At 44.4% G+C, this 19,310-nt stretch overlaps 1 protein-coding gene across 1 annotated transcript in view; it reads right to left on the reverse strand.

The window, feature by feature from the left end:
* ANO2 (anoctamin 2) overlaps nt 1–19,310 on the reverse strand; it is a 207,727-nt gene that overhangs the window by 25,335 nt on the left and 163,082 nt on the right. The window contains exons 17-20 of the mRNA XM_058189662.1: nt 16,957–17,068; nt 11,334–11,391; nt 4,505–4,605; nt 2,290–2,438 (exon numbers count right to left, since the gene is read on the reverse strand). Coding sequence (XP_058045645.1) covers nt 2,290–2,438; nt 4,505–4,605; nt 11,334–11,391; nt 16,957–17,068 — 420 coding nt within the window. The remainder of the gene's footprint in view (nt 1–2,289; nt 2,439–4,504; nt 4,606–11,333; nt 11,392–16,956; nt 17,069–19,310) is intronic.

Raw genomic sequence — 19,310 nt, forward strand, 5'->3', positions numbered from 1 at the left:
CGCCTGGGGTTGGGTTTTGGGAGGCCCAAAATGGCTGTATTCGGTGTATAAAACGCACCAACTTTTCCAGCCTCTTTTAGAGGGGGAGGGGGAAAGTGCATCTTATACTCTGAAAAGTACGGTAATGCCTTCCAGGATAAACTACCTGTTTGACCTGAAGAGAACTTTTATTCAATTAATGGAGGATTATTAGTAGACATTTGCCCTGAGAACAAGATGAAGCCAGATGTTTAGAAAATATAGGATTTCCAAAGGAGAAGATTTGCAACATCTGCCAAATTGTTTTGCTGTGGCACACAGATCACACAGCAGAGGACCGTGCCTCCTTGTCTTCTTCTGGCCAAAAAGCCACTCGCACAAAAGGAAAGAAAAGGTGTGCCATAAAGAGACATGTGTTTCTGACAGTTCCACACAAAATGTCAAAACAAATCTTACATTATATTTATATTAATACCATCCTCTGCTGGAACATAACATTAAAAATCCCTCTGGGGTAATTTTCCTCTGAAAATTATCTCAGGAATATGTTTTTTTTCAACATATTCAGAATTTGTGTAGCCTGGCAGTCAGACCAATCAGCCATCAACAGACCCATAGGAAAAAAACCAACAACAACTACATACCATTCAAAAGAGATAAAAAATAAAAGAAGCTAAAAAGAAAACAAAAAGACCAAAATGTTTCCTCACCACCAATCAACACCAAGATGTGTACAGTTTAACACCAAGATTAATACCAGACCAATAATTAAGCAGTAAACAAAACCCCAATTAAGAAATTGCCAACTCAGGCAACAAACAAACAATAAAATAAACAAACATAGTCAAGCAAACATCAAGTACATTCCCATCAACACTGAGAGGGCAAACCACTGGCATATAATCTGAGAGCAAACCCTACTCCCTGCTAGCACTGATGATGCTACGTAGTTGGGTAACAAAACATCTGCAAATAAACAACCAAGCTCAGAAAGCACCAACAATCCTGTAAATAAGAATTTTAATTCTGTAAAAAAAAAAAAAAACACAGAACGAATAAAAAACAAACCAGGTAGATATTTTTTTTAGTGCAGAAACAAAATACACCCAAGTTTATAAATATCTGAACTGTTCTCCTTCACTCAAAGGGCCAATGAAGATCATATGGCTGTTTATTCTCCTTTGTTAGACACACCTAAAACAGGTTTCTCACTTGCAGCTTTAAAATGTGTGGACTTCACCTTTAAGATGTGTGGACTTCCACTCCCAGAATTCTGGTTGCGGAATTCTGGGAGTGGAAGTCCACACGTCTTAAAAATTGTGAAGGTTCAGAAACACTGATCTGAAAGGAAGAGTGAAATCCCAAGGCCACCTTCTACCACAAGACCCACAGGTTCAACCCTCCTCCTTCAACGGGACTTTGGAAGTTGATCTAAGGCAGGGCTGGGTTCTACTTACCTTTATTACTGGTTTGTAACGGGAGTACGTGCAGATCGCCAAATATGACGTCAGGGCGGGTGGGCAGAGCCTCCCGCCGCTTTTACTACCGGTTCTCAAGAACCGGACAGAACCGGGAGCAACCCACCACTGATTTAAGGTCATTTGATAGAATCAAACCAACAGAGCCTTCTACCCAGGGATGGGCTTCAAACATTTTAACAAGGGGTTCTCTGCCTGGTTGTTGGGTGGGCGTGGCCATGGTGGGTGTGGCCTAGTCAGCCTCCTACACCACAGCGGGGGGGGGGCGTTTGTCCCTCCCCAGGCTCTGGAGGCTTTCCTTGAGCCTCCAGGAGAGTGAAAACGGTCTCCCCAGGCTCCGGAGTCCCTCTGGAGGCTGGAAATAGGCCCAAACATCCAGTAGGTTTAGTTTAGTTTAGTTTAGTTAGATTTTAGAATAGGTAAGCCTATTTTTCACCCGCCCCGAGCCTCTACGAATGCCCTGCACTTACCTGCATCCAAAACGGGCCATGTGGGGACTCCTGGGAAGGGGTGGGAGGGGCCAGCCAGCAGTGGGATTTGGGGGTTCTCCGAACTGCACAAAATCTTAGCTAGAGGTTCTCCCGAACCTCTTCCCTGCAAACCCCCAGCAGCTCACCCCTGTTTCTACCTCTAGGAGCCGGTAGCCTCCACGCTCCAGAAGGTACGTGGCCAACAAAACTTCTAATACTTATTGCAAATACGGTAAAAGGATGCATTTCAGCCAACCTGACACTGGAGAGTTACGACAAGAGGAAGTCGGGGATGTCTTAAATCTTGGACAAGCAGGTTTTGAGGGAAAGATAAGAGGGATTTACGGTCATCCCAGCCTTACTCATTTCCATGTATTCCGGGGTCAGCCCGGTGAACGGTTCCAAGACGTAATCCAGCTCCCATTGCTGAGGTTGCTTAGATGGATCCGAATGGCTTTCCTTCTTCTCGGGCCTCTCATCTTTTAGCTTACGGAACAGTTTCTTTAATTTCCTGGAAATGTAAAACAGCAGGCCATTAACTCAATTGCAGGGGGAAAAAAATCATTCTATTTTTAAGGGACTTTGTGCACGGCAGAGCTTTGGTCTCTCTCTGAGTGTGTATGTCTCTTTCTCTCTCTCTGAGAGCCATCTGGCACCACAGATACAGGCTAATTCTTAACGTTTGTGATTTAGAAAGCCCCGGCTTTCTTTGTGTGTGTGTGTGTGTGTGTGTTTGTGTGTATGCATGCACGCACGCTCTTAAAATCCACTGACGCGGATGTCCTTTTTGAAAGTCTTCCAATAATACACTTTTACTCTGGTTCCTTTAGCGTGGTCATATTTTTTTGTTGTTTTGTTTTAAAGCATCTCGAGAAATTAAATCAGGTGATTCAGAGAGGAGCAATTCATGAAAATGATCCATTATTATTATTATTTTTTATAACGGTCACCCCTCTTCTCTTGAGAATTCCAGGAGAAACTCACAAGGATGTATGTATTTGGATGTGTGTATAGGTAGTCCAACAGTCCAACAGGGATGCGATGGCTCAGTGGCTAAGACGCTGAGCTTTTCGATCGAAAGGTTGGACGTTCGGCGGTTCGAATCCCTAGTGCTGCGTAATGGAGTGAGCTCCCGTTACTTGTCCCAGCTTCTGCCAACCTAGCAGTTCAAAAGCACTTAAAAAAATGCAAGTAGAAAACTAGGGACCACCTTTGGTGGGAAGGTAACAGCGTTCCGTGCACCTTTGGCATTTAGTCATGCTGGTCAAATGACCACGGAAATGTCTTCGGACGGCGCTGGCTCTTCGGCTTTGAAATGGAGATGAGCACCGCCCCCTAGAGTCAGGAACGACTAGCGCATATGTGCGAGGGGAACCTTTACCTTTACCTTATAGGTAGTCCTCGACTTACAAAGCGTTCACTTACTGGCCGTTCAAAGCTGCAACAGCATTGAAAAAAGCAACTTATGACTGGTTCGCACACTTACAACTTGTTGCAGCTTCCCTGCAGTTACTTGATTCAAATTTGGGCACTTGGCAAATGGCATGTATTTAGGATAGTAATAGCAAGAGCACTTAGACTTATATACTGCTTCATAGTGCTTTACAACCCTCTCCAAGCCATTGACAGAATCAGCATATCACTCCCAACAATCGGGGTCCTTGTTTTCCTGATCTCGGAAGGATGGAAGGCTGAGTCAACCTTGAGCGGGTCAGGATCAAACTCACGAACTGCTGGCAGCTGGCAGTCAGCAGAAGTAGCCTGCAGTACCGCAGTCTCACCACCGTGCCACTCTGCAAACCATAGTTGCGGCATCACAGAGTATAATGGGATTGTCATTTGCAACCTTCCTAGGCGCTTCTAACAAGCCAAGTCAAAGCAGATCTGCTTAACAACCATATGATTCACTCGTTAAGTCGAGGACTATCTGTATCATTGAGGGCAGCCAATGGTTCATGCTTCTGAACCCACAAAAGGGCAATAGCACTTAAACTTATACAGATAGTCCTCGACTGATGACTACAATTGACCCAACATTTCGATAATTTAGTAGCCTAGTTGTTAAGTGTCTTCCCCATTGGCTTTGCTTGTGAGAAGGTCGCAATAGGGGATTATGTGACCTTGGGACACAGCAGCGGTCGTAAGTGTGACCCATTTGCCAAGCATCTGAATTTTGACCATGTGATCATGAGGATGCTACAAAGCTCCCCATGATCACAAACTGTGAAAAACAGTCATAAGTCCCTTTTTTTGGTGCTGTTGTAACTTTGGACGGTCACTAAGTGAACCGTTGTAAGTCGAAGACTACCTGTGTGCCAGTTTACAGTCCTCTCTAAGCGAGTTACGGAGTCAGCATATTTGCCCCGATAATTTGGGTCCTCATTTTATCGACCTCGGAAGGATGGAAGGATGGAGAGTCAACCTTGAACCTGGTCAGGATTGAACTGCTGGCAGCGGCCAGAGTCTGCCTGCAACACTGCATTCTAACCACTGTGCCACCAGCCCTACCCACACTGCATGCTGATGTTTCCAGTCTTGTGGCACAGAAAAAAGAGAGAGGGCAATCAAAATACTTACGGGACGCCTATTTCAAAGATATTGTTCTGAATCAGCTGTTTCCCCAACATGATAATGCTGAGCTGGATGCAAAGTTCCATCAGGCATCCTCCAGGGGCACACTGCAATGGACAAGAAACACACAGGAAGACATGAAAACCAGACACACCAATCTCCTGGCGGTTTATATGGAACACCTAAGTCTGACCGCAAGCATCGCAGTTCTAAACTAACCCAAAGGTGATTTTTTTCAAAAGGTAACTGGACTTTCTGGGGTTTTTCTTCTTTGAAGACGTTTCGCTTCTCATCGAAGAAGCTTCTTCAGCTCTGACTGGATGGTTGTTGTGGTCCGCCAGCAGCCTGAGGAGCTTGCAATGGAGTCAGGCAGCGATGAGGCTGAGGAAGAGCAGGGGCCAGTCCTGGAGGCTGGGGAAGGCCTGGATGAGGGCTCTGTGTCGGAGGCAGAGGTGGGGCCAGGGCCATTGGGGAGTGATGTGTGGACTCCAGAGCCTCCAGAGCAGTGGTAGTCAACCTGGTCCCTACCGCCCACTAGTGGGCGTTCCAGCTTTCATGGTGGTTGGTAGGGGTTTTGTCCGATACTGAAACACTTTCCTTTTTTTTTTAAATTTAATTGACTTTTAAAAAAAAAATTCATAGCATTATTTAAAAACATTTTCATTAGGTTTTCATAAAATTCCCCGTGACAATTTAAATTTCTGAAAATATACTATTTGTATCACCCATGCATAAGTTTAGTTCACATTACGTAAGTGAAACTAAATGGCGCTATAGTGGGACCGCAAACAAAAGAGCCTCGTCCCAGAATAGCTCGCGTATCTCCCTCCACACCACCCAGCTATAACAGACAAGCAGAGTTGGTAGCTGCCCCCCCCAAAAAAACCCCAATCCACGATGCGCGAGAGGCATGCGCAGATGACGATACACAGCGCATTACTGTGGAACTGGTGGGTGGTTAGAAAATTTTACTACTAACAGAGATACAAAAGTGGGCGGTAGGTATAAAAAGGTTGACTACCCCTGCTCCAGAGGCTGACAGTAGTGAGAGAGAGGAATAGGAGAAGCCTGTTCCTAATGCACGCATGAGAAGAGATGCCAGAAGGCAAGAGCAGCTCAAGCAAAGAGGATGACTCAGGAGTAGGGCCAAGAGATGATTGGCCCCTCCCATAAGGCTTAAAAGACCAGCAACGACATTTGGACTCTTTGCTGGAAAACAACATTGATAGCTTTGTCTTGTTGCATTTCTTTCGTATTGGTGTCTTCTGAATTTTTTGCCAAGAAAGGCCTTTGGCAGTTTGCCTAATTGGACCAAGGTTGGTGAAAGGACTGAGGAATTGTGTTGGGAAGAATTTGCTTTAATTTAGTTGGACTACACTGAGAATGAAGTAATTCTCAGCTGTTTTAATAAAGTTTGCTTGTTTTTACACTGACTGAGTTTCCTACAACCTACTTGGGCCTGGGGTCACAACAATGGTGGGGAATGGAAGGATTGATACTCCTTGCAGACAGCTGGTCATTTGCATCCTTTTAGAAGGTCATTGAGGCAACTTGGAGTGTTATCTGTGTCTTCAGGATCATCTGAGTGGTAAAAATGGGTGTGGAGCCTTCTTGGAACTGCTGAAAGGACTGTGTTGTAGATTGGAGATAGATGATGTTGTATCCCTCCCCCTCTGTTGAGAGAGGGCTGTTCAATTTTGACATAGATGCCACCTTTGATGCCTCTTTCAAACCAGCGGTCCTCTCTGTCCAAAATGTGAACTTTGCTGTCTTCAAAATGTGCCTTTTAAATGCTGATGGACTGCTGAATCTTGTCCTAATGGGTTTGTTCTCCTATGTTGGGCCATGCGTTTATGAAGTGGTTGTTTTGTTTCCCCAAATGAACAGATCTGCACCTGGCTCACTGCACTGTACTGCATATACCACATTGCTCAGTTTGTGTCTGGGTGTTTTTTCCTTAGGGTGGACAGCAAAACCCCAGTCAGAGCTGAAGAAGCTTCTTGGATGAGAAGCAAAATATCTTCAAAGGACAACAAGAAACTCCAGTTGCCTCTTGAAAAAAGCACCTTTGGGTTTGACGTAGATTTTTAACCCCTCTTTCAAACCAGAGGTCCTCTCTGTCTAAAAATGTGGATTTTGCTGTCTTCGGGAGTGACCTGTGTCTTTCAAATGCAGATGGACTGCTGAATCTTGTCCTGGTGGGTTTGTTCTTCTACGTTGTGTCATGTTGTTGCTAAGTTGTACATAGCCTGATGACTTAATTTATTAATCTCTCATAATCTCCATAATTATACTTCATAGGGTTGTGGAGAACTAATGGAAATATACAGTAGTGGCCAAAATTGTGGAAACCTTTTGGGAAAAGTGTATTTTCTAAAACTAGCTAATAACACCACTTTTTTTTTGGAGTAGTACCATAAAATTATATATCAATGGAAATATAATTTAATCAAGAATGTAACACAATAACTTTTATGAAGGATTTGCTATTAGAATAGCAGTTACAGTATAAAGAAGAAAAGTGAAACACATAGAAAAAATGAGATATACAAAAGTGATCACCATACAGATCCCTCACATCCTGGACATAAACTGTTTCAACTCCTACCCTCAAAACGACGCTATAGAGCACTGCATGACAGAACAACTAGACACAAGAACAGCTTTTTCCCGAAGGCCATCACTCTGCTAAACAAATAATTCCCTCAACACTGTCAAACTATTTACTAAATCTGCACTACTATTAATCTTCTCATCGTTCCCATCACCAATCTCTTTCCACTTATGACTGTATGACTGTAACTTTGTTGCTGGCAATCCTTATGATTTATATTGATATACCGACCATCAATTGTGTTGTAAATGTTGTACCTTGATGAACGTATCTTTTCTTTTATGTACACTGAGAGCATATGCACCAAGACAAATTCCTTGTGTGTCCAGTCACACTTGGCCAATAAAATTCTATTCTATTCTATTCTATTCTATTCTATTCTATTCTATTCTAGAAAAAAACGAGATATACACAATTATCACCCTGTCAGTTAATACTTAGTTGGGTAACCTTTAGCATGAATTACAGCCTTACAACGTCTTCCCATGGAGTGAACTGAGTCTTTTACTTCTGCAGCTGTTATAATGTGAAACCAAGATTGAATGATGGCTTCTTTTAACTGGTCACTTCTGACTAACAAGTTTCTTTTTTCTTTTTTTTCTTTTTTAGCAGCCATTCTGAATAATTAGTTTATTTTATTTTATTTTTTTTATTACTTTTTTTGCAACAAACAAACAAAAAGAAAATACATTATTACACCCTTGTGCTATATAGCACAAGGCTGACTAACAAGTTTCTTTAGTCGGCTCCACAGATTTTCAATTGGGTGAAGGTCTGGGCTATTCCCAGGCCAATCCAGCAGTGAAATAGGATTCTCTTGAAACTCCAGAAAAATAAAAAGGTGGTGTTCTTAGCCATCAAACCTCAAAAATAGACTTTTCCCAAAAGGTTTCCACAATTTTGGCCACTACTGTACTTGTGGAGATATAATTCAAGCCATCCATTATGTCAATTATTAATATTTCTATAGTATTTTCCTTTCTGAAATAGAGCTAGAGAAGTCATAAATGATGCTTAGAAAAGAACACCATATTTTTTTTGGTTTTGAGTCTATTGTCAATCAATTTCAGGGAGTATTTTAATTTAATTTAATTTAATTTAATTTTAATTCCGATGATGTTTCTGACATTACGCTGGAAACATAATGCTGACCACGCGGTTTGGAAATTATAACCTCAGGGATCGCAGCAGTGCCATGAAAGTTCGGATAGATTTTAACGGGGGGAAAAAAATGTTCAGTGTACAAGATCAGTCCTTGACTTACGACCACAATCGAGCCCAACATTTACGCTGCTAAACAGTTAATAAGTGAGTTTTGCCTCATTTGATGACCCTTTCCTGCCGCGGTTGTTAAGTGAATCCCTGCAGATGTTAAGTTACTAACACGGTTGTTAAGTGAATCCGGCTTCCCCATTGACTTTGCTTATCAGAAGGTTGCAAAAGGGGATCAGGTGACCCCGGGACGTTGCGACCGTCATAAATATGAGTCAGCGGCCAAGCATCTGAATTCTGATCACGTGACGATAGGGATACTGCTATAGTAGGACCTACCTAGTGGCAATGAGGGTTGCGAAGCGTTCCTACGTTTCCTCCCTCATTGTGTCGGCAGATAACCGCCCGGCCGCCCTGTTTCGGGTGACCCGCTCGCTCCTTCAACAGGAGGGGCGGGAGGACCCCCTACAAGGGCGTGCCGAGGAGTTTAACGGTTATCTATACGATAAAATCGTTCAGCTTCGGGACAGATTGGATCAAAATTGGGTAGATCCAGGCGAGGGTTCCGAGGCCCGTCTTGTTGAGGTGGTTTGAGATGATTTTGACCCTGTGACTCCCGAGGACATGGACAGGTTGCTGGGTAGGCTGAACGCCACCACATGTTTACTGGATCCGTGCCCCTCCTGGTTAGTACTGGCTACTCAGGAGGTGACACGAGGCTGGCTCCAGGGGATTACAAATGCTTCTTTGCGGGAGGGGGTCTTTCCCACGGCCTTGAAAGAGGCGGTGGTGAGACCCCTCCTCAAGAAGCCTTCCCTGGACCCAGCTGTTTTAGGGAACTACCGGCCAGTCTCCAATCTTCGCTTTATGGCGAAGGTTGTAGAGAGTGTGGTGGCATGTCAGCTACCCCAGTACCTGGATGAAGCTGTCTATCTAGACCCGTTCCAGTCCGGCTTCCGGCCCGGATACAGTACGGAGACAGCTTTGGTCGCACTGGTGGATGATCTCTGGAGGGCCAGGGATAGGGGTTACTCCTCTGCCCTGGTCCTATTAGACCTCTCAGCGGCTTTTGATACCATCGACCATGGTATCCTGCTGCGCCGGTTGGAGGGGTTGGGAGTGGGAGGCACCGTTTATCGGTGGTTCTCCTCCTACCTCTCTGATCGGACACAGACGGTGTTGACAGGGGGGCAGAGATCGACTCCAAGGTGCCTCATGTGTGGGGTGCCGCAGGGGTCGATTGTTGTGTCTTGCCCGCCCTCAGAGCAGCCGGGGCCTTCTTACCTGCTCCCCAACACTGAGGAATGTATGCCTTCCGGCCCAAGTCCTGGCTCCATGCCCCCACAAACTGCAGAAGAAGGAGCATCTCCCTGCCCCAGCCCTGACTCCATGCCCAGGCAAACGGAGCAGCTAGACCCCTCCCCCTCATCCACAGCAGGTGAGCCTGAGGAGGGTTTACTCCCAAGAACAGCTGATTGGAGTGACCCTCGCATCAGAAGATTGGAGGGGCGGAGGCAACAGAGGAAGGAGGGCAGGCCTTAATGAGTGCTGAGTCATGGAGCCACACCCCATGGCCTATATAAAGGATCTGCTTTCTGGCAGTCTCTGAGTCAGGCAAAAGTCAAACTTATCTTGCTGAAGTCACTTACTGGTCTCCTGCCTGCTCTGAGGACTTTGCTAGGACTTTGGGCAGAGCTGCAGAGGCAAGCCTGATTCGGATTTCCCTGACCCGGCCGTCAGCGGAGGAGTGGGACACGACATCGATTCTCTCACCCCTCCTGTTCAACATCTATATGAAGCCGCTGGGTGAGATCATCAGTGGCTTTGGGGTGAGATACCAACTGTACGCTGATGACACCCAGCTGTACTTTTCCACCCCGGGCCACCCCAGTGAAGCTGTCGAAGTGCTGTCCCGGTGTCTGGAAGCCGTACGGGTCTGGATGGGGAGGAACAGGCTCAAACTTAATCCCTCCAAGACGGAGTGGCTGTGGATGCCGGCACCTCGGTACAGTCAGCTGCAGATGCGGCTGTCTGTCGGGGGTGAATCATTGGCCCCGATGGAGAAGGTACGCAACTTGGGCGTGCTCCTGGATGGTCGGTTGTCCTTTGAAGACCATTTGGCGACCGTCTCCAGGAGAGCATTTTATCAGGTTCGCCTGATCCACCAGTTGCAGCCCTTCCTGGACCGGGATGCCTTATGCACAGTCACTCATGGTCTCATTACCTCTCGCCTGGACTACTGCAATGCTCTCTACATGGGGCTCCCCTTGAAGAGCACCCGGAGACTTCAGCTAGTTCAGAACGCGACTGCGCGGGTTATTGAGGGAGCGTCTCGGAGCTCCCACATAACACCTATCCTGCGCAGACTGCACTGGCTACCTGTTGTTTTCCGGGTGCGCTTCAAGGTATTGGTTACCACCTTTAAAGCGCTCCATGGCTTAGGACCGGGCTATCTACGGGACCGTCTACTGCCGGCTTCTATCTCCCATCGTCGGTACGCTCCCACAGAGAGGGACTCCTCAGGGTGCCGTCAGCCAAACAGTGTCGACTGGCGGCCCCCAGGGGGAGGGCCTTCTCTGTGGGAGCTCCGACCCTGTGGAACGAACTTCCCCTCGGACTTCGACAATTACCTGACCTTAGGACCTTTCGCCGCGAACTTAAAACTTATTTATTTCGTATGGCTGGACTAGCCTGATTTTTATTTTTATTGGATGGGTTTTTTAAATTTTGTTATTTTACGGGGGAGTACGTTTTTTAACATTTTGGGCATTTAAATTAGTTTTTTAAGGGATGTTTTTAATTATTGTGTGTATTTATATTTTATCTGCCTGTTCACCGCCCTGAGTCCTTCGGGAGAAGGGCGGTATACAAATTAAAATATTATTATTATTATTATTATTATGGTCTTCCCTGTGAAAAATGGTTTTAAGTCACATTTTTTCAGTGCCGTTGAAACTTGGTCACTAAATGAATGGCTGTAAGTCGAGGACTACGTGTCTGGGCAATTACCTCTTCCATTCGGTAACCAGCAAACATGTAGACGTACTGGCCAGGGCGTCCCACAAACCTGAGGACAGACAGATATATGGGATGAAATCAATAACAGAAAGATAAACCATGATTATATACTTCTATAAAAGAAAAGTGTTTTTATTTAAAAAAAACATAAATCCTTCCACTCCCCACCATCCACTCAGAGCTAAAGAAGCTTCTCGGATGAGAAGCGAAATGTCTTCAAAGGAAAAAACAGGAAGTTTGAGCAACTGAATGGAGCTAGCTGAGTGTTTAATGGCCGGATGCCCTTCCTGTTGCCAATGCGGAGTTCTGTTCCGCAGATATATTCTCATTGTGCCCAGAGAGAAAAATATCTGCCTCTACTTAGGATCGAACTCACACCCTCCTGATTGTGAGGTGAGAGCACCACCTCTAGGCCACCGCACCACTCCAGTTCAAGTCCAGTTGCTTCTTGAGGAAAATGCACCTTTGGGACAACCATGACCTGGAGGACTGATAATCACCATAGACAATTTTTTTTTAAGTCTTTCTGTTCATCCCAGCAAGCTATTTCAATTGGGGAAGGCAGCTTGCAAACCCTCAATTTTTGCAAGCAAGCAAACATTGTTGGGAAACAGGGACATCTGCAGGTGGAAGGAAACCCTTGGGGAAAAGTTTCAGAACGATGATGTAACATTCAAGCATTTTCACAGGTATAGTAATGGCCAAAATTGTGGAAACATTTTGGGAAAAGTGTATTTTTGAGGTTTGATGGCTAATAACACCAGTTTTTTTTTGTTGTTGTTTTTTTGAGTTTCAAGATAATCCTATTCCACTGTTGGAATGGCCTGGGAATTTTTTTTTTTTAATTTGCATTTATATCCCGCCCTTCTCCGAAGACTCAGGGCGGCTTACACTATGTCAAGCAATAGTCTTCATCCATTTGTATATTATATACAAAGTCAACTTATTGCCCCCAACAATCTGGGTCCTCATTTTACCTACCTTATAAAGGATGGAAGGCTGAGTCAACCTTGGGCTTGGTGGGACTTGAACCTGCAGTAATTGCAAGCAGCTGCTGTTAATAACAGACTGCATTAGTCTGTTGAGCCACCAGAGGCTTGCCCAGACCTTCACCCAATTGAAAATCTATGAAGACGACTAAAGAAATTGTGTTGTAAATGTTGTACCTTGATGAACGTATCTTTTCTTTTATGTACACTGAGAGCATATGCACCAAGACAAATTCCTTGTGTGTCCAATCACACTTGGCCAATAAAAATTCTATTCTATTCTATTCTATTCTAAAGAAACTTGTTAGACAGAAGCGATCCAGCAGTAAAACCCAGTTAATAGAAGCCATCCTTCAATCTTGGTTTCACCTGATAACAGCTGCAGAACTAAAAGACTTGGTTCACTCCATGGGAAGACGTTGTAAGGCCGTAATTCATGCTAAAGGTTACCCAACTAAGTATTCACTAACATGGGGATAATTTTTGTATCTCTCATTTTTTCTACGTGTTTCACTTTTCTTCTTTATACTGTCACTGCTATTCTAATAGCAAATCCTCCATAAATGTTATTGCATTATATTCTTGATTAAATTATCTTTCCATTGATATATCATTTTAGGGCACGGATCCTCAACCTTTTGGACCTCAGGGACTACTAAATTCATAATTTTAAATCCCGCAGACCACTAATAAGGTAAAGGTTCCCCTCGCACATATGTGCTAGTCATTGCTGACTCTAGGGGGCGGTGCTCATCTTCGTTTCAAAGCCAAAGAGCCAGCGCTGTCCAAAGACGTCTCTGTGGTCATGTGGCCGGCATGACTCAACGCCAAAGGCACACGGAACGCTGTTACCTTCCCACCAAGGTGGTCCCTATTTTTTCTACTTGCATTTTTACGTGCTTTTGAAACTGCTAGGTTGGCAGAAGCTGGGACAAGTAACAGAAGCTCACCCTGTTACACGGCAACTCTAGGGATTCGAACCGCTGAGCTTTCGATCGACAAGCTCAATGTCCTAGCCCCTGAGCCACTGCGTCCCTAATACGATCTGCCTATTGACTGGCTGGGTGGGTATGGGTAGGTGGTCATGTGACTGGGCAGGCGTGGCCAACTCAATGTCACTCACGTTGAGGGGCCCCTCACCCGCCTCTATTTGCCCCTCCCCTCCCAGCCATTCCTCGCCTCCCTGACTGGGCTCCTTAGGCCTCCTATAGGAAGCCGTTGTTGGAGCTAAGCAGCCACCATGAGGAAGAGTTGGCAAAACAGCTGGCTCAGTTCAAATTGGATCTGACCGAGGAGGAGGCTCAGCAGAAGCACCTCACTAAGGACTAGGAGCATAGGCTTTCCAAGCAGAGAGAAGACCTTTGGGAGTACAAGACCAGGTGCCAGCGCCCGGAGGCTCAGCGGGCTGAGATAGTCAGCCAGTTCCAGGCCATGATGCAGTCCCACTGGAACAAGACCCTCCGGTTCTTTGCCACCAGCGGCGCTTCCCCCCAGTCTTTGCCCAAAACCCCACACCAAGAGGCTGAAGCAGACCCCAACCCATACAAAAAGACCCCGAAGGGCGAGACTCTCTGCAGCAACACAAGTGTTCATTGCAAGTATCTGTCCCAGTTTGGCCATAGTTTGAGGACCCCTGATTTAGTGCAATCTAAAAAATGCAAATAATTTTTCTGCGGACCATCAAAATTTTCTTGTGGACCACTAGTGGTCCCCGGACCACCTGTTGGTGATTGCTGTTTTAGCGTATTACTCCCCCCCCCCAAAAAAGTGGTGTTATTAGCTAGTTTTAAAAAAATACACTTTTCCCAAAAGGTTTCCACAATTTTGGCCACTACTGTACATCCATCACTTCCCAGGGTCACCTGCAGCTTCCCGTCCTGATTTTCGGACTGTGATTCTGCCGAATATTTTGTTGCTCCTTTACCGGGCGAATTGAGGAGGATGTGGGACATAATTTTAACCGGTCTTCCGGGGCAGGAAAACCTTAAATGGTTTGAAAACCTGATTTAAGCATAGCATTTCCGGCCAGGAAAGGAAACTCTTCATCCTCCAGAGCAGATATCCACCCTGGAAATCTTAGGCCCAGGTGTCGCTCCGCAAAGCCAGACTTTCAATGGGGCTGCCCATTACAAAAAATACAAATAAATGAGTGTTTGTGGATGGCCACGTGCCCAATTTGTGACATTTCCAGACCTCCCAAGACAGCTGGGATGGAAAACAAAAGTGACCCGCTTCTGCTCGGCACGATAACCTCATGCGCGTTTCGTGCCCTTAGGAAGGCGATGCCAGGAATTCGGCGGATGGAAAGAGAATGGTTTCTCTGATCCCCCCCCCCCGGGTTTGGATGGATCCAAGATGGCCCTCTCCCACCCTTCCCCAGTAAACAGCACATGCCTGGGGCTGAACTGCAGTTCCTCCAAGCATGTGATTCCTTTCTTTTTCTCTTTCCCCCCACTCCACAGCCCTCCCTGGCACTTTGGGAAAGAAAGATCAGGGTATGCCAACATCTGTTTGACTGACACTGTGAAACTTTGCAATTTGGGGTGTGTTTTTTTCCCCCCCTTTCCTTTGGTTCACTTGGGTCTGATTTGTAGGCCGTCTCTGCAAGGTTTTTCTCGGCAAGGTTTCTCTGAAATGGTCTGCCATTGACTCCTTCCTAGGGCTGAGAGAAGGAGACTGTCCCAAAGGTCAACCAGCCAGCTTTGTCCTAAGGTGCAACTAGAAGTTACAGTTTCTAGCTTGAGGCCTTCAATCTTTTGGGCACCAGCCAGGGATCGGTTCCTTGGAAAGAGATTTTTCCACGGACCGGAAGGGGTGTGGGTTTTGTGTGCTGCCTATAACCCATGGATGGGATTTTGCTTGTTTGCGTGGCCCAGTTTCTTGCATGCCGTGGGCCACTGTGGGTTCATGGACCAGGGGTTGGGGACCCTTGCCTTAACCACTGCACCGAGTTGGCTCTCAAATAAGTTTTTTTTCTTCCATTCTACAGTATCACAGTTCTAATTCTTGCCGTTTTCTTGGCAAGGTTTCTCAGACGTGATTTGCCATTGCCTCTTTCCTAGGGCTGAGACAAAGCGCCTGGCACAAAGTCAGCCAGCTGGCTATGTGCCTAAAGCGGGACTGGAACTCATGGTCTCCAGTTTCTAATTTGGTGACTTCAGCACAGGGATGAAATGCTCCCGGTTCTGACCGGATCGCGCGATCCGGTAGCGATTGTGGCCAGTGGTTCGGCAATCCGACAGCGATGGCGGAGCAAAGCTCCACCCACCCACCCGGGTATTATTACTTCCTATTAACCAGGAAGTAATGTGTTTTGACATGGTGGCTCAGGGGCTAGGACGTTGAGCTTGTCGATGGAAAGGTCGGCAGCTCAGTGGTTCAAATCCCTAGTGCTGCCTTGTAACGGGGTGAGCTCCTGTTACTTGTCCCAGCTTCTGCCAACCTAGCAGTTTCGAAAGCACATAAAAATGCAAGTAGAAAAAATGGGGACCACCTTTGGTGGGAAGGTAACAGCGTTCCATGCACCTTTGGCGTTGAGTCATGCCGGCCACATGACTACGGAGACGTCTTCGGACAGCGCTGGCTCTTCAGCTTTGAAACGGAGATGAGCACCGCCCCCTAGAGTCGGCAACGACTAGCACATATGTGCGAGGGAAACTTTTACCTTTAATGCGTTTTTTACCATCTGTGCATGTGCAAAAGGTTTTGCGAATGCACAGAAGATCTGTGCGCACATGTGCACACGGGGCGTGTGCACTTCTGAACCGGGAAGGAAGGTAAGTAAATTTCACACCTGCTTCATCACCACATCAAACTGGCCCTGTTATTTATTTCTTTACATTTATTATAGCAATCAGTTTAGATAGATTTGGGGCAGCTTACAGATAAAAATACAGGGAGTAGTTTTGACTTACATAACCATCCGTTTAGTGGCCTGTTGAAACCCAAAGGTGCTTTTTCAGGAGGCAACTGGACTTCCTTGTTTTTTCTTCTTTTGAGGAAGTTTTGCTTCTCATCCGAGAAGCTTCTTCAACTCTAACAGAATAGTAGGGAATGGAACTATCCTGGCAGAGCTGAAGAAGCTTCTTGGATGAGAAGCGAAACGTCTTCAAAAGAAAAAAAAACCAAGAAAGTCCAGTTGCCTCCTTTGGGACAACCGTGACCTGGATGACTGAAAATCTCATGACAACTCCCTATGGTCATGTGATCAAAAAATCAGATGCTTGTATTTCTGACAGCTGCCTGTCAAGTCATCACTCTTTGTAACTTTCCCAGCTGGCTTCTGACAAGGAACGTCAATGGGAGGAAAGCCAGATTTGCTTAAGGACCACACGAATTGCTTAACAATTGCTGTGATTTGCTTAACAGCTGTGGGGAAAAAGGTCTTAAAATTGAGCAGAGCTCACTTAACAACTGTCTTTCCTTAGCAATGGAAAATTTGGGGCACATTTGTGGTCGTAAGTCGAGGACTCCCTGTACTATAAATGCAGTTAAAAACCTACAACCCTGTGGGTATTGCATAGTAAAACTATCACAACAATAACCAGCCAAACTACCACAACAATAACAAGCCAAACTGGGGCCATGTATTAAAACCAAATGCTAATAAATCTGATCCAACTTACCTTCCCTTAAAAAAAGCCACGTAAAAAATGGGTGCATAAGAATTTACAAATTTCAGCAGGAAAGCCTTCAGAATTAACCTCTCCTCAAACGTTTTTTCTGTTTTGGGTACCTCTGCCATGTAGAAAACATGAAGGAAAGAAAACTTGTTAAGCATTACTCAACGCCAGTGATGCAAATAAAGCAATTATAGTTTTGCATTTTCCAGGAAAACATATAGTCTGGATTTCGAAAAGTCATACTCTGACTCAGTCAAGCAGAATGCTGTCATTCAGAGAGTCCTAATTTCATTTTATTCTGGAAAAAAACAAGATTTTGCAGGGAATGAAAGATGGCGTCTCGATGCCAGCCTCAACCAAGACATGGCATGTGCTTTTATAAGCCATATGAGATTAATTGCTGGCTTTAAACTTAGTTTGCACAAACTAAACATTTATCTTTTATTTTGTTCTGTTTTTTATATTATTTTTTATTTTAATTTGTTTTAATTTGTTTTTCTTTTTAATTTGTTTTGTTTTTATTATTTCCCAACTTTATTATTGTATAAATGAAGGTGGCAAATATAATATAATATAATAATATAATATAATATAATATAATATAATATAATATAATATAATATAATATAATATAATATAATATAATATAATATAATATAATATAATATAATAATATAATATAATATAATATAATATAATATAATATAATATAATATAATATAAAAAATATAATATAATAATATATAATATAACAACAGAGTTGGAAGGGACCTTGGAGGCCTTCTAGTCCAACCCCCTGCCCAGGCAGGAAACCCTACACCATCTCAGTCAGATGGTTATCCAACATTTTCTTAAAAATTTCCAGTGTTGGAGCATTCACAACTTCTGCAGGCAAGTCGTTCCACTTATTAATTTTTCTGTCAGGAAATTTCTCCTTAGTTCTAAGTTGCTTCTCTTCTTGATCAGTTTCCACCCATTGCTTCTTGTCCTACCCTCAGGTGCTTTGGAGAATAGCTTGACTCCCTCTTCTTTGTGGCAACCCCTGAGATATTGGAACACTGCTAATATGTCTCCCCTAGTCCTTCTTTTTATTAAACTAGACATACCCAGTTCCTGCAACCGTTCTTCATATGTTTTATCCTCCAGTCCCCTAATCATCTTTGTTGCTCTTCTCTGCACTCTTTCTAGAGTCTCAACATCTTTTTTACGTGGCGACCAAAACTGGATGCTGTATTCCAAGTGTGGCCTTACCAAGGCATTATACATAATCACATAATGAATGCTCCTGCAATGGCTGGAGGGAGTGACTTCTACAATCCGTGAAATTGCTTTGTCGGGGAATGTGACTGGTGACACACTCTGGGGAGAGGAGGAAACAGGGTCAAAGGCAGGGCGCAAATTGGATGAAGCCAGAGCTGGCTTCACCTAGGTTGGGCCGACATGGCACTCCTAATAAACAACTGGGAGTTGGACCAGAAGACCTCCAAAGTCCCTTTCAACTCTATGATTCCATGATTCTATGGTTCTAAGGTTCTACGGTTCTATGATTCTAAAGTTCTATGGCTCTACGATTCTATAATTCAATGAGTCAGGTATCTAGAATGAGAATTCCTTTAGTGGAAGAATGAGAAGAAACAATGAAGAGACGAAAGGAATGAGAATATATGGCAGGAGGGATGCCTGGTGCATTGGAGAAGACTGATAAGGACACCTTGGGGTGAAGCAGCTTAGATCAGCCTTTCTTTTCCTTTTCATAGGTTGGACCAGAGAAGATTGGGGGAAGCTGAAGTGATTCCTTCTCTTCTGTTCTGTCTAAGCTAATCACCAAGATCTAGTCCTATATGGGGATCTACATGAGCTGAAGCACATTGTTACAATCGGCTTCTTGGGAAAACAAAAGGAATGAAATTCTTTTTTCATGCTTACTAAAGCGTGATTGGGAAATGTTTTCATAATTCTCTTCCAAAAGCATTCCAAATATATACGCAAATGATAGGTTTTTAAAGAAACAATTTAAGAGAGCGCTGCAAGAGCCTTTAATTTAAGTGTTAGCTGCAAATATTTAATAATAATGTTAAACCCCACTCTCAACATCAGTTTTTCAAGAATTTTCATGCCGTAGGTGTCTGAAACAGGGTAGGCAAGAACTGCGTCTCCCCTTCAGCCGAAGTAAAATGTGATTTTTTTTTTAAAAAAAAGGCTGATTTCATTTAAAAAAATTAAACTATGGAGCATAAATTACTCTATTTAAAAACTTCCCCTTTACAGAACCCATGGAGTAAAATCTACAAAATTTACAAAATTGTACAAGCATCTTAATAAAGAAGAATTATTTGTTTTTCTCTCGTTAGGTATAA

Source organism: Ahaetulla prasina, chromosome 7, assembly GCF_028640845.1.
Source record: "Ahaetulla prasina isolate Xishuangbanna chromosome 7, ASM2864084v1, whole genome shotgun sequence".
NCBI lineage: Eukaryota > Metazoa > Chordata > Lepidosauria > Squamata > Colubridae > Ahaetulla > Ahaetulla prasina.